The 12954-nt window shown below is 41.0% G+C and overlaps 1 protein-coding gene across 7 annotated transcripts in view; it reads left to right on the forward strand.

Annotated features, from left to right (window-relative positions):
• The window catches only part of ap3d1 (adaptor related protein complex 3 subunit delta 1), a 36621-nt gene that overhangs the window by 14693 nt on the left and 8974 nt on the right, over positions 1 to 12954 (forward strand). For 2 of the 7 annotated variants that reach the window (XM_061778998.1, XM_061779000.1), the window contains exons 13-27: positions 291 to 439; positions 533 to 763; positions 2392 to 2623; positions 2741 to 2886; positions 3619 to 3760; positions 3913 to 3984; positions 4114 to 4189; positions 5284 to 5483; positions 6715 to 6788; positions 7027 to 7050; positions 9125 to 9284; positions 9379 to 9522; positions 10077 to 10130; positions 11459 to 11566; positions 11686 to 11835. In XM_061778998.1, coding sequence (XP_061634982.1) covers positions 291 to 439; positions 533 to 763; positions 2392 to 2623; positions 2741 to 2886; positions 3619 to 3760; positions 3913 to 3984; positions 4114 to 4189; positions 5284 to 5483; positions 6715 to 6788; positions 7027 to 7050; positions 9125 to 9284; positions 9379 to 9522; positions 10077 to 10130; positions 11459 to 11566; positions 11686 to 11835 — 1962 coding nt within the window. The remainder of the gene's footprint in view (positions 1 to 290; positions 440 to 532; positions 764 to 2391; positions 2624 to 2740; positions 2887 to 3618; positions 3761 to 3912; positions 3985 to 4113; positions 4190 to 5283; positions 5484 to 6714; positions 6789 to 7026; positions 7051 to 9124; positions 9285 to 9378; positions 9523 to 10076; positions 10131 to 11458; positions 11567 to 11685; positions 11836 to 12954) is intronic. The other 5 variants (XM_061779001.1, XM_061779002.1, XM_061778999.1 and 2 more) reach the window with 4 other exon arrangements.

The following is a 12954-nucleotide window of genomic DNA, read 5'->3' on the forward strand; positions in this document are numbered from 1 at the left end:
TGTCATGTCTACATGCGTTACCGCACAGTTTGTTCAAATATCCATTGCTTTAAAGGTTAGAATGTAGCAGCATTGATCCTATTTATTAAGCAGATTATGGCCTTTTGCATTGTGTTATCACTAAAATGGCAGATTTAGAAAAGTTATGTGGTTGATTTAAATACACAACGGTGTAATTCGGCCAAAGTCAGCTGGGATAGGCTTCAGTTCTTTCGCAACCTTAATGAGGATATGCGCTATAGGAGAAGGATAGTATACTGCTTCTAATAGTAAGATTTATTCCTCTGCAGGTATCCAAAAAGAACTTGATGGAGATTGTGAAGAAACTGATGCTACATGTGGACAAAGCGGAGGGAACCACGTACAGGGATGAACTGCTCACCAAGATCATTGACATCTGTAGCCAGAGCAACTACCAGTATATCACGAACTTTGAATGGTACGTTTGCCTCCACACACATGGCTGGACGTTCTATTTTTGACATGATTTTCAGCTGTATTTTTTATTTTTTTCCTCATGTGTTCTTTACAGGTACATCAGTATCCTAGTAGAGCTGACCCGATTAGAGGGCACGAGGCATGGTCACCTCATCGCCTCTCAGATGCTTGATGTTGCTATTCGGGTTAAGGCCATCCGGGTATTCGCTGTGGCCCAGATGGCCACCCTGCTGGACAACGCTCACCTGTTAACTGGCAACATGCAGAGAAATGGCATCTGTGAAGTTTTGTACGCGGCAGCATGGATCTGCGGCGAGTTCTCAGAGTATGTTGCATGCTCTTTGTCATAAGTTAAAGGTCATGTGTTTCACACACTGGCGCATGGTGTTGTAGTTTGTTTTTGGTCCACAAATACAATAGGTCGTAATGTTATCCTGGATTGCACATGGAGTGTCAGAGCCACATTGGGGGGGGGAAAAAAAACTAAACCTTAGAAATTAAGACACACTGCTCCATCATGCTCCTACTATTATTCTCAATCTTTTTCTTGCAAAATTACAATTAAATTGTTATTATTCACGTGAAATTTTTTATTTGTATTTTTTATTTTTTTTTACTTTTTACGACTTTATTCAACTAAAATGGCTTTATATTCGGGAAATAAAGTTTTTAATGTAAAATTACAACTTTGTCCATGTAATATTGCACATTTGTTTTTGCCATAGTATTCCTTTTTTCTCGCACAATTACAACTTTAGTCTTTTAATAGTGTAGCCTTATTCTTTATCCTTGTATTATTATCCCTTTTATTCGTAAAATTAAACTTTCTTCACAAATTGCATTTCTTGTAGTATTCTGCCTTCATTCCCTTGTAACTTAGATTTTTTTTGGGGGGTAAACTTGACTTTTTTCATGTAATGTCTTTATTCTCGTGAAAATACGACTTTAATCTTTTAAAATTACGACTTCATAAAACTGCACATTGGTTTTGCAATATTCTTCTGTTGTTTGCAAAATGGCCTCTTATCTCGCACAATTGCAACTTTATTCTTGTAATATTAAGACCTTATTTTTCTAAACTGACCTTATTCTTGTAAATGTACTTCATCCTTGTACTAATACCTTTTATCTACCTAAAATTATTATTTTTTTAATTCTCACAAATAATTTTTCTGATATTGTGCCTTTATTCCCTTTAAATTGTAACTTTCTTTATTTACATGACATTACCACTTTTATATTGTAAAATTCCAACTATTCTCATGAAATTGCAAATTTATTTTAGTTGAAATCTTCCTTTTGGCTTGCAATGACCCCATTTTAAATTTATTTTTGTACTGTTTTGTGTTTTATTTTCCGGGAATTATCACTTTTTTTTTTTGTAAAATTACAACTTTATCCTTCAATATTATATCTTTTGTTCTTGCAAAAGTACTACTTTATACTCGCACTATATGTTTATTCTTGTTTTTTTTCTTGCACAATTAGAACATTAATCATGTAATAATATGCCCTTTATTCTCATAAAATGACTCTATTCATCTAAATTCAAAACGTGGCCTTTGTTGTTGTAAAATTACCCCTTTTTCTCACAACATCTTAACTTGTTGACTATTATGCCTTCATTATGACTTTTATCCTTGTAAAAGTCCCCCCCCCCCGTTTTTTTTATAATAATAATATGCCATTTATTCTTAAAATTATAAATTTTTGTATTATGCCTTTTATCCTTGTCTTGTAATACACTTTGTCACAAAATGACCCCCTTTTTTCTTGCAGAATTGGAATGTTAATTCCTGTTTTGTTTTCATAGAATGACAATTTTATTTTTCTGATCTTATGCCTTCACTCTCCTTTTTTCCCTGGCTTAAATTGTACTTTTCAACCTAGCTCTAATCGCCTGATGTGACTCCGATTTGTATTGCAAACACTAACTCGAGTCATCATCTTTAGACATCTGGAGAACCCATTGCAGACGCTAGAAGCCATGCTGCGGCCAAAGGTGGCCACCTTGCCGGGCCACATCCAGGCCGTGTACGTGCAGAACGCCGCCAAGCTGTTCGCCACTGTGCTGCAGAGTCAAAACGACAACACAGACGGTACAACTGCGCAAGAAACCAGCCAGCTGATGATAGACCGCCTGCCGCTTTTTGTCCAGAGCGCCAACCTGGAGGTGCAGGAGAGGGTAAGATGATGGTAGAAACAAGTTTTAAAAACGGATTTTTTCATATGGCAAGCTGTTGACAATGCTGAGAAAAAATGTTCAATTCTGTTTCTCATCTATGCCAACTACACTCGATAGGCATCTTGCATCCTGCAGCTGGTGAAATACATCCAGAAACTGCAGCAGAAGGATGTAGAGGTCGCGGAGGAAGTGATTGCACTGTTTGCCGGAGAACTCAACCCTGTAGCTCCCAAGGCACAGAAGAAAGTGCCTGTCCCTGAGGGGTGAGTAGTAGGCTGTAATGTGTAGCGTCTGGTACATTTGACTAGTTTCAGTGCTCTGATGCAAACTCAAGAGCGCTGCACTTCTCCATTTCTGGCACAATGCAGATGTCATAAAATGATTGTAAAAATTAACTTCCAACAACTGTTTCGCTCAACCCTTCATCCCTAGGCAGACACATGTGCCCTTTTTTAATTATGGTAGGGATTATCAATTGTGTTACATGAATTGGTGATAGAGTTCTTTCAGTTCCGACTGCCTGCAAGGCCGTGAAAGTGAATGTGATGGGATCGAGTGCACCCGGGACAGCGGGGAGCGTCGGCTTACGTTTGGAGGCAGAAGCCAAACAATTGCTTGGACAGCTATTTGACAGAAAAAATATCAATGACGTTATTGATCAGTTAACGCAGACTCAACTATCATTTCCTCAGTCAATCAATCTCAATCATGATAACTGCCACCTTGCACAAGAAAAATGAAATCCACGGCATGATCGGTCACTCACACATGCTCACAATCTGTGTGTGATATAAACGACGAGATGGCTCACCTGGCCAGTTTTTCATTATAGCCGCCACCTTGTAGAATGAAAATACACAGGATGAATAAAAATAGCAATGTGGGATGGAGGAGAGCATTTATTTGCCTATATCAGCATAGCATTAAACTCTGTATGTCTGACTTATTTATTTATTTTTATTTTTTTAATTTATTTATTTTTTAAATGTGTTTAGTCTAGACCTGGATGCCTGGATCAACGAGCCTCCATCTGAGAGCGAGTCTGAGGATGAGCAACCCAAGGCTATTTTTACCAAGGAGGAGCCCAAACATTCCCGGCCCAGACACACAGAGGTGGACGAGAAGGAGCTGGCGAGGGTACAGCCATCTACTGTTCAATTACTGCCTCCGTTTTATAGACCTTTTATCAACCTCGTGTACAGCTGTGTTTGCCACTCAAGTGGGTTTCCCATGTTGCTTATTAAGATAACCGAAATACATTTTCATGTTGTTTTTTTTAACCTACACAGAGAAGAGAAGCCAGGAAACAAGAGCAAGCCAACAACCCCTTTTACATCAAGGCGTCGCCATCCTCTCAGAAGGTCTTTTTTTTTTGTTGTTGTCACATTGTTGCTTCAACATCTCTGTGTACCAGTTGAGTTATTTGAAATGTGTATGTCTACAAGTGAGCTAGATTGCTTGATGTCATGAAATAGTTTTTTTCCTTACAGGTGTACCAGGACCCCCCTGGAGTGGAGCACATCCCAGTCGTTCAGATTGACCTGAGTGTGCCTCTTAAAGTGCCAGGTAGGGCGTCCTGTTCTTCATCAAAATGCTAATTATTGTAATAATAACATTAAACCAGTTTACTTTAGGGTAGGGCAATATGGCTTTAAAATTAAAGTCCACTATTCTAAAGAATTTTGGGGTGTACCGGCAACCTCACCAAAATATATGCACTCTGGTCAAAATTTTCCAGCATTTGGCTTAATCACACTGTTTTGCAACATATAAATGGGCACCATGTCTTTGGCAGTGTTCTGCACAATTGGCTCATTGTTGACAAAATGTCCGTCTTATGCAAAACAATATAAATATGGGGTTCCACATATGTATTTTTTTTTCTTAACAGTAAATGAAATGCACTCGTTACTTTAAAAAAAAAAAAAGAATTTGGTCTAAAGAGGCTTCGGAAACGTTGCTCAATATAGTGATCAAACACTGCTTTTGTAAACTACCTCCTTTCTGTTCGCAAGGGCTGAAACAATTAAAAGAATAGCTCAAATGATTCGATTACAGGAAAAAAAGTCAAGGAAAAATCTGTCTCAAAGCTTCTCAGTGATCATTTTTCCATGCTAACTAGTGTGACTGGCTAATTGTTAGCCAGTTCACAGCCGATCGCTAACCTGAGCTCACAGCAGCTAACACTATCCTATCGCTGACTCTCACGTCACTCGCCAGGAGAGGCCCAACCTTTTAAAGCCACACACACTCATAAGTTACAGATATAGTCCGGAACATGAGAATGGAGACCCCGGTTGGACAAAATAATACCTTCACCTCAGATGCAAATTTTGTTGAATAATGATAGATAATTTTTTATCCAGTTAGTTGATTAATCAATGTGATAATTGGGAGAATAATTGATTAAAAAAATATTTTATAGCTACTGCCCAAGGTTGCAGTTATGTTGCTAGAGGAAGCAGTGCACGTCAGTGGGGACGTGATTTGAATTGGCAAAAAAATCATCCTGACAATAGAAATTCAAATTAATTGCTTAACAGCCCAGCCCTAGCTTACGCCAATGATCAGAAGCTTAATATAATATGAATGACACACAGACTCATTTTTTCCCTTGTATTTATTTATTAATTAATTTAAATCCTCCTCGTCTCCCTCAGGGCTGCCTATGTCCGACCAGTACGTGAAGCTGGAGGAGGAGCGTCGGCAGAAGGAGAGAGCCGACAAGAAAAAGAAGGAGAAGAAAAAAAAGAGAGAAAAGCGCAGTGGACGGGGGAAGAAACACGACTCTGGCCCGGAGAGCGAGGAGGACATCACACCGGCGCACATGGTCGACATCGTCACAGAGGAGATGCCAGAGGTGACAATGTCGCCATGAGATGTCGTACAAAGGGGGCCCTCGGTTTCATTCCGACGGTGGCGACGTAACCCAAATTTGTACGCAGGTCGGAATGTGCCGTGTAGTCTATCACTGACCTAGGGCGTTTTCACAAAAAGCTGATTTTCATATTTAAAGGTGCTTTTTTCTCTCCTCCTTCACTAATTGAAAAAGCAAATTATGACTCAAACAAGTTTTGCTTCTTTTATTGTTCTGGGATTGCTTTATTTCTCCTGTTTCCAAACCATCTTAAAGACATTTGTTTCCTATCATTAACCAGAATCAGATTTAGCTTTATTGATTTATTAATTATTGTATGTTAAAACACACAAGGAATTGGTAGTTGGGGCGTTTCTAGTGCTACAGCCAAAAGCCACTATAACTATAACAATATTAATTTAGGAGATAAAGACGTATAAAATACAGAGCGTCATTGAGTAATATAAAGTGCGGTAATACTGATCAACAACAAATCATTGGCAGAATATCATAGTTGCCCAAGGCATATTTGAATGTTTTTGGAAAACAAGAAAAAAACTTTATCAAGCCCATTGGTATATATATTTTTTTTATTAATGTTGTAACAATAAGTTAAAATGACTTATGTGAGCCTAACGAAAAGTAGATCAGAAAGAATATTTTTTTTCTTTAAAGATAATAAGAAAATAAGTGTTTCCTCATGGAAAATGTGAATTTTGTCAAATTATTAACATGATCATTAATAAAAATTCAATGTTCAACAATTTTACAGCATAAGATAAACCACCAAATTCTGTCTGTTGCCTGGTCTCTCATGGTCTTTTCGCACCTGCAGTTGTACAGTCGATACAAAGTGACCTCAGCAAAATACTGTGGCTTGGAAGCGCATAAGTTTCCAACATGTTGATAAATCATTGCTTTAACATGTAAATGGGCACCATGTCCAAGGGCAATGTTTGGCGTGATTGCCTTCCACCGGCCTCCTTTCTTTTCATAAGCAAAACAATATGAAAATGATTCTCCATGTTTTCTGGAATTAAAGTGACCAGTCGCTCTTTTGAAAAAGTCACTGGATGGGTCGGAAAAGTCAGTCGCTAAGTTGGCTCATTGGGCGACCGGGGACCCTACCCCTTGTGCATTTGTCCACAACATGCATCGTCTATAGGACAAAGAGTGGAAAGTTATCAGTCATCAAGGTTATCCTCCTTGTATTGATAGTGTATGTTGCCTTCAGAATGCCTTACCCAGTGATGAGGACGACAAGGATCCTAATGACCCTCACAAAGCCCTGGACATCGACCTGGACAAGTGAGTCAATACTGTCTCCAGCTTTGCTGAGGCCAAAGATAACTTAATCAATTTAATTGAATATGTTGCATGTGTTCTAAGAAATCCAGTTGTGTGTCTTGGGCTTCCTGGCCACAGTGTCACAACCGATGTGAAGTGGCCTTTCTGCCCTTCCCTCCTCTCACTGACTGTCATGGCTTTTTGCTTCCTCTCTTCTATGCTTACACACACCCCATTACTGCTCATTTTGTGTGGGCAGCTTGGTGGAAATGGCTGGGCGCAGGTGAGTAGCACCTCAGCCATGTGACCTGGTGCTCCGAATGCATCTCTTCTCCCTCTGTCTTTCCAATTAGCTGGCTTGGTAACATAGCTTTTCTCACTGCATTGTTTTCTTTCCTTATTTGATTGAATGTAGCATTTGACCGAATATGATGTTCAGCGTACCCTTCTCAAGCCCAGTGAAGTCAGCAGGATTCACTGAATTACTTATTTGACCGTTCTGCTATAGAATGTTTTTTTTTTTTTTTTGTAGAAAATTTCCCTTTCAAAGAGGAATACTACACATCAAATTACTTTAACTGGATGCTGCTGACGTTCTTGGGCTGTAGTTTGGTTTTAATTGCATCTAAAATAATCAGCCTGAATGTGCCTGTAGGAAGCTGCCCTAGTTTTCAGATACCCCTCAATAGATGACTGTATGTACTCCACAAAACTCGAATTAGTCTGTCGATGAGTGGATTCTCCCAGCTTTGCCTTGGTGGAGATAAGTGCATGCGCATATGGAGTGTTGATAGCTCGAGCTGTAGCTGAACCAAAAGCCAAACATAAGTACCATAATTTCTCATGTATAACGCGCATTATACATTTGTATAGTGGGTAAATGGAAAAGAACTTTCACATTTTATAAATGTATGCCGCACTCTAGTGGCTATGAAAAAGCTGTACACTTTCATTCCAAAATGCCACCGCCACCTAGAGGTTATGAGAGGTGTACACTTTCATTCTGATATGCCACCGCCACCTAGTGGACTGCATATGTGTACAGTTGTGCTCATAAGTTTACATACTCTGGCAGAATTTGTGAATTTTATTTATTTTATATTTTTTTAAACTATGACTGATGACTGAACAACAACCATTATTTATTTGTGGTTATGTTTTGCTTAATTATAATGCTTTTCTGAAATGCTTGGCCATTTAATTTGAATCCCATTAAAATAACAAATGTGTTTTGCCTGGTCCTTCATGTTTTTCAAGAAGAATTGTACCCATCTTACAAATTCTGCCTGGGTAATTAGGACATGAGCACAACTGTGTTTTGTAATTTACCAAGTAAAAAGTAGGGCTGGGAATTTCAAAATTAGAGCAGGTACATTAAAAACAAAAGTGCTTAACTTCAGAATAATTATTTGAAAAAAAAAAAACTACCAAAATACAGATAATACTTTTTGTGTTGTCTGTCATTCCGAGGTTACAGACGGTATACGGCGCACGGTATACGAATACATATTTTTCATTTGGTTTATATTCATGGCCTAGAAGTGTATTTGATAGAGACAGAGACCTGAGGCTTGACACCAGTGTACTACTTTCCTATTAGACAGCTCTTTGGTGCCAACTTGTGTAATCTTGGGACATTTGTGTAAGAGCACAAAATTTCATTATTTCACCAAATATCTGGGGATAAGTTCCACAAAAAAATCATTGGTGACAAGTGAACCACGAATATGTGGCTATAACTGTAATTATGACTTTACTACTATGTTAGTAATAGACTACAGCGTGTTCCGATTTATGTACAAATTTGTCGCCAGAAACCCTTAAACCGAGGACTCCTTGCAATGCACAGGTGTCAAACTCAAGGCTTGGGGGCCAGATCCGGCCCAACGAAGGCAAATCATGTGTGTCAACTTCCATGATTCTTGTTAAAATCTGCACTGATATTTCATATATAGTTATATCACAAATGATAATGTTGAGATACTTCAAGCATTTTTGTCACCAAACATGAACAACCCATGATCCTTGATTTCTGATTCCAAAATTAGTTCATAAATTTCGTGTGTAAATTTGATGAGGCGATTAAAGATTTTTATGGTTTCACAGTCATAACGGCCCTGTGAGGGAAACCGTAACTACAATATGGCCCGTGACAAAAATGAGTTTGACACCCCTGTGTAATGCTTTTATATTTTTTTCTAGAAAATAGCCACCAGGGAGCAAGTCGCCTTCATGCCCAGGCCAGCGCAGTTGTTAGCCTTTTGTCTACAGAATATCACCTTGACTCCAATAGATTGTGTTTTAGTAGTCGTACAATACTAACAGGAGATTGTAATGTCTTATATTGTTATATCCAGGCCTCTTGCAGACGGAGACAAGTTGCCAGTCAGGTCCCACCGCCTGACAGAAGGTCCGAAAAGCCCAGATAGAGATGCGGAAACCACCTCGCAGGAAGCCAAGAAGAGGAGCAGCAAAGAGAAGAAGGAGAAAAAGAAGGATAAAGAGAGGGATAGGAAGGTGAGGTTTATTCATTTTTTTCCCCTAAGATAATCATAGGACACTTCTTCTCAAGCATGATTGTGACTGATGACCTTCTATTTCTGATTGGCAGAAGAGCAAAGAAGAGAAAAAGAAGAAAAAACACAAGCATGAAGATAAGGGGGTGGATCTTCTTGGCAATCAGTCAGACGGGCCTGTCGTCCAATCAGAGGGACCCAGTGAGGCGGTGGCTCCTCCCACTGCTACCACTGCTGAAGTATGACTTTTTGGGAAACAAAGCGCATAGCGATTTTATTACCTACCAAGCAACCATGTGTTTATACTAGATTTTGCGGAAGCGTTTGGTAAGCGTTCTTGGGTCCTTTCAAGGCGCTAAGCGATAATGCGCTATAGGCGGAACGTCACATGACCAAACCCGGAAAACAGGTTCACGGACTTCCTGTGTATGCTGCGTGAATGACCATGACTATGTGGGTTGATTACATGATAGTTTGAAGCCACGTAAGATGGCTTATTTATGTATGTATTTATTTATTTATTTTTCCTCTGTCTCGAAGTTTATTAATTCCATTAATAGAGTTTGGATCATAGTGATTTACTGCCATGTCAAATTTCATTCAGCTCTGATAATCAGTTTAGTTTTCATTGGTAGTCAAATATTAGCTGTTTTCAATAATTGTTTAATTAAAGAAAAATAATCGTGTATATTGTATGTATCCTTTGTATTGATCAGTCGTAATAAGCTACATAGTGTGTTTGGCATTCCCCCTCTCACCACCTCGCCCTCCTCTCCCTCCCTTGCTCTTCTAGGTTTCGGATTTGGATTTTTGGCTCTCAAATGCTGCAGTGCCCGCTAATGCCCAGGTTGAGTCACACCCCTGTCTTCCCCCTGATAGCTTCATTTACTCACCCACCTTTCTCATAACTCCACCTTATATTTATCTTTGTTACTTCTTTTAATGAGTCCTCTCATCATCCACGTCAACTTCCTCTCTTTCACAGGTCGCACAACACATTCCCCTCTCATTCACCAGCCTTCCTGTTTGTGAGCATGAGTGACTGTACTTTGTTGTAATCTTCCTCTGTTTTCCTTTTGCTCGGTGAAAGTGGTTCTTGACATGTTTCTGGATTTTGTCGTTGTTCCTTAGTGACGGAGATAAGAGCTCAGATGTCTTTGAAAGGTTCAACAGAAATCTGGCCCTGAGTCAGTTCCTCTGCTTCCTGATGCCACTACATCGCTTTTTGTTTAGCCAGTGCTGTAAGAGAAGAATAGGGGGTATAGCATCTTTCTTATAGCCACAGATACCTACAGGTTTGAGCCAGAAAAATATACCGCTTAAAGCCTCTGGTGGCAGGAATATGTCCCACCCAGTCGTCGCAGGCTTTTCCACCGAAAACAAGGCACTCACTCTAAAATGACCATGCCAGTGTGAAGCCCCGGTCCACACGCTGGCTGTTACGTTGGACTTATTTTTTTCCCCTCGCTATTCTACCGCCTCTCTGTGACACGTGCACTCACAACCAACAGCAAGGTGCTCTAAAGCGGCCATGCCAGACTGAAGCCCAGGTCAACATACTGGCTGACAAATCTGACTTTCTTAAAATAGTTTTTTCCCTCGCTCTTCTGCCTCTCTCTTTCTCTCTCACTCTCTCTCTCTCTCTCTCTGTGCGCGTGCGTGCGTGTGTGTGTGTGTAAGCTCTGTGAGCTTATTACTGTGTGTCATGCGCGCACTGATAGCTGACAATGAGGTGCTCTAAGCGCCCACCATCCGAAGGGAAGATACATTGTTTTTTTTAGGCATTTGCATTTAGTCATATGAGCAGTCAGACTTTAGGTAACTGCTCTGACCTCGACACACTGCCTCATAAGTGCATGCCTACAGTGTCCTCTTGAGGATTTTACTTGGTCAATGTGTCATGAGAATAACGTAACTAAACCCGAGCCTGTCGATCAGGCTTTTCTTATGAAGAATCGGCAACCAGTGAACATGGTCAGACAACTTCACTCTTGACTCCGTTTCATGTTGGCTCTTTGTGGCTTCATCGTAATAGTTTTGTCTTAAAACTCATTCCGGCTGATTCCTTTCTTTGCTATGAATGAACTCGCTAACTTTACTTTCTGTTGACACAGAATTGGTAAACAAGGCAGTACATTGTGTGCCTCTTGCTAGTTTATGTTTTTGTGTTTACAGGAATCAATAACGGTAGCAGCAGAAGCAGCCACAGTAAGCGAGGCAGCTTCTGGCACGGCGCCGAACTCTGATCCCGACGAGCCCAAAGACGTGGAGACGGAGGAGTCTGTGAGTCATCACCAATGATGTCATTGTTTCCAAAAATAGAAGAGATGGTGGCCATGAATTGCTCTTTCTCTCGCTCTCTCTCTCTCTCTGTCTCTCTGTCGTGTCCTCTCAATGTTAAGAAGTCATCTAAACACAAGAAGAAGAAGCAGAGAAAGGAGAAAGATGAGAAGGACAAGAAAAAGAAGAAGCACCACCATCACCACCACAGTGATGCAGCTGGAGAGGGTTCTGTGCAGAACGGCACAGTGGAGGATGAAGAACCTCTCCCAGTTAGTCAGATTCTTATCTGCCCTAAAACAGAGTGGACATATACTGTACACACAGACATATACTGCACACATGGAGTGTGACTACATAGTGAGGGCTGCAGCTACCAAATATTTTAACAATCAATCAAACTTTATTTATAGTTCACTTTTCATACAGTGAAATGCAACTTATAGTGCTTTTCATAGTTAAAATCAATCTCCTCCCATCACACAGCCGCACACACACACACACGTGCTGTCAAAAATCAAAAGCATAGATATCACACCTAAAATCCATCCATCCATTTTTCTACCGCTCATCCGAGGTCAGGTCGCGGGAACAGTAGCTTTAGCAGGGGCGCCCGGGCTTCCCTCTCTCCTGCCACTTCATCCAGCTCTTCCGGGGGGATCCCGAGGCATTCCCAGCCCAGCTGAAAGACGTAGTCTCTCCAGCGTATCCTGGGTCGTTCCCGGGGTCTCCTCCCGGTGGGACGTGCCCGGAACACCTCACCAGGGAGGCGTCCGGGAGGCATCCAAATCAGATGCCCCAGCCACCTATGGTCACAACCCACAGCTCGTGACCATAGGTGAGTGCCGGAACATAGATTGACCGGTAAATTGAGAGCTTCGCCTTTCGGCTTAGCTCCTTCTTTACCACAATGGACCGATACAAAGTCCGCATCACTGCAGACGCTGCACCGATCTGCCTGTCGATCTCCCGTTCCATTCTTCCCTCACTCATGAACAAGACCCCAAGGTACTTGAACTCCTCCACTTGGGGCAGGATCTCATCCCCGACCTGGAGAGGGCACGCCACCCTTTTCTGACTGAGCACCATGGTCTCAGGTTTGGAGGTGCTGATTCTCATCCCAGCCGCTTCACACTCTGCTGCGAACTGCTCCATTGAGAGTTTGAGATCACTGCTTGATGAAGCCAACAGAGCCACATCATCAACATTACGACAGAGATGCAATACTGAGGCCACCAAACCGGACCCCCTCTATGCCTCGGGTGCGCCTTGAAATTCTGTCCATAAAAGTTATGAACAGAATCGGTGACAAAGGGCAGCCTTGACTGAGTCCAGCCCTCACCGGAAACGAGTCAGACTTACTTCCGGATATGCGGACCAAACTCTGACTC

The sequence above is a fragment of the Phyllopteryx taeniolatus genome, chromosome 7 (assembly GCF_024500385.1).
Source record: "Phyllopteryx taeniolatus isolate TA_2022b chromosome 7, UOR_Ptae_1.2, whole genome shotgun sequence".
Lineage (NCBI taxonomy): Eukaryota > Metazoa > Chordata > Actinopteri > Syngnathiformes > Syngnathidae > Phyllopteryx > Phyllopteryx taeniolatus.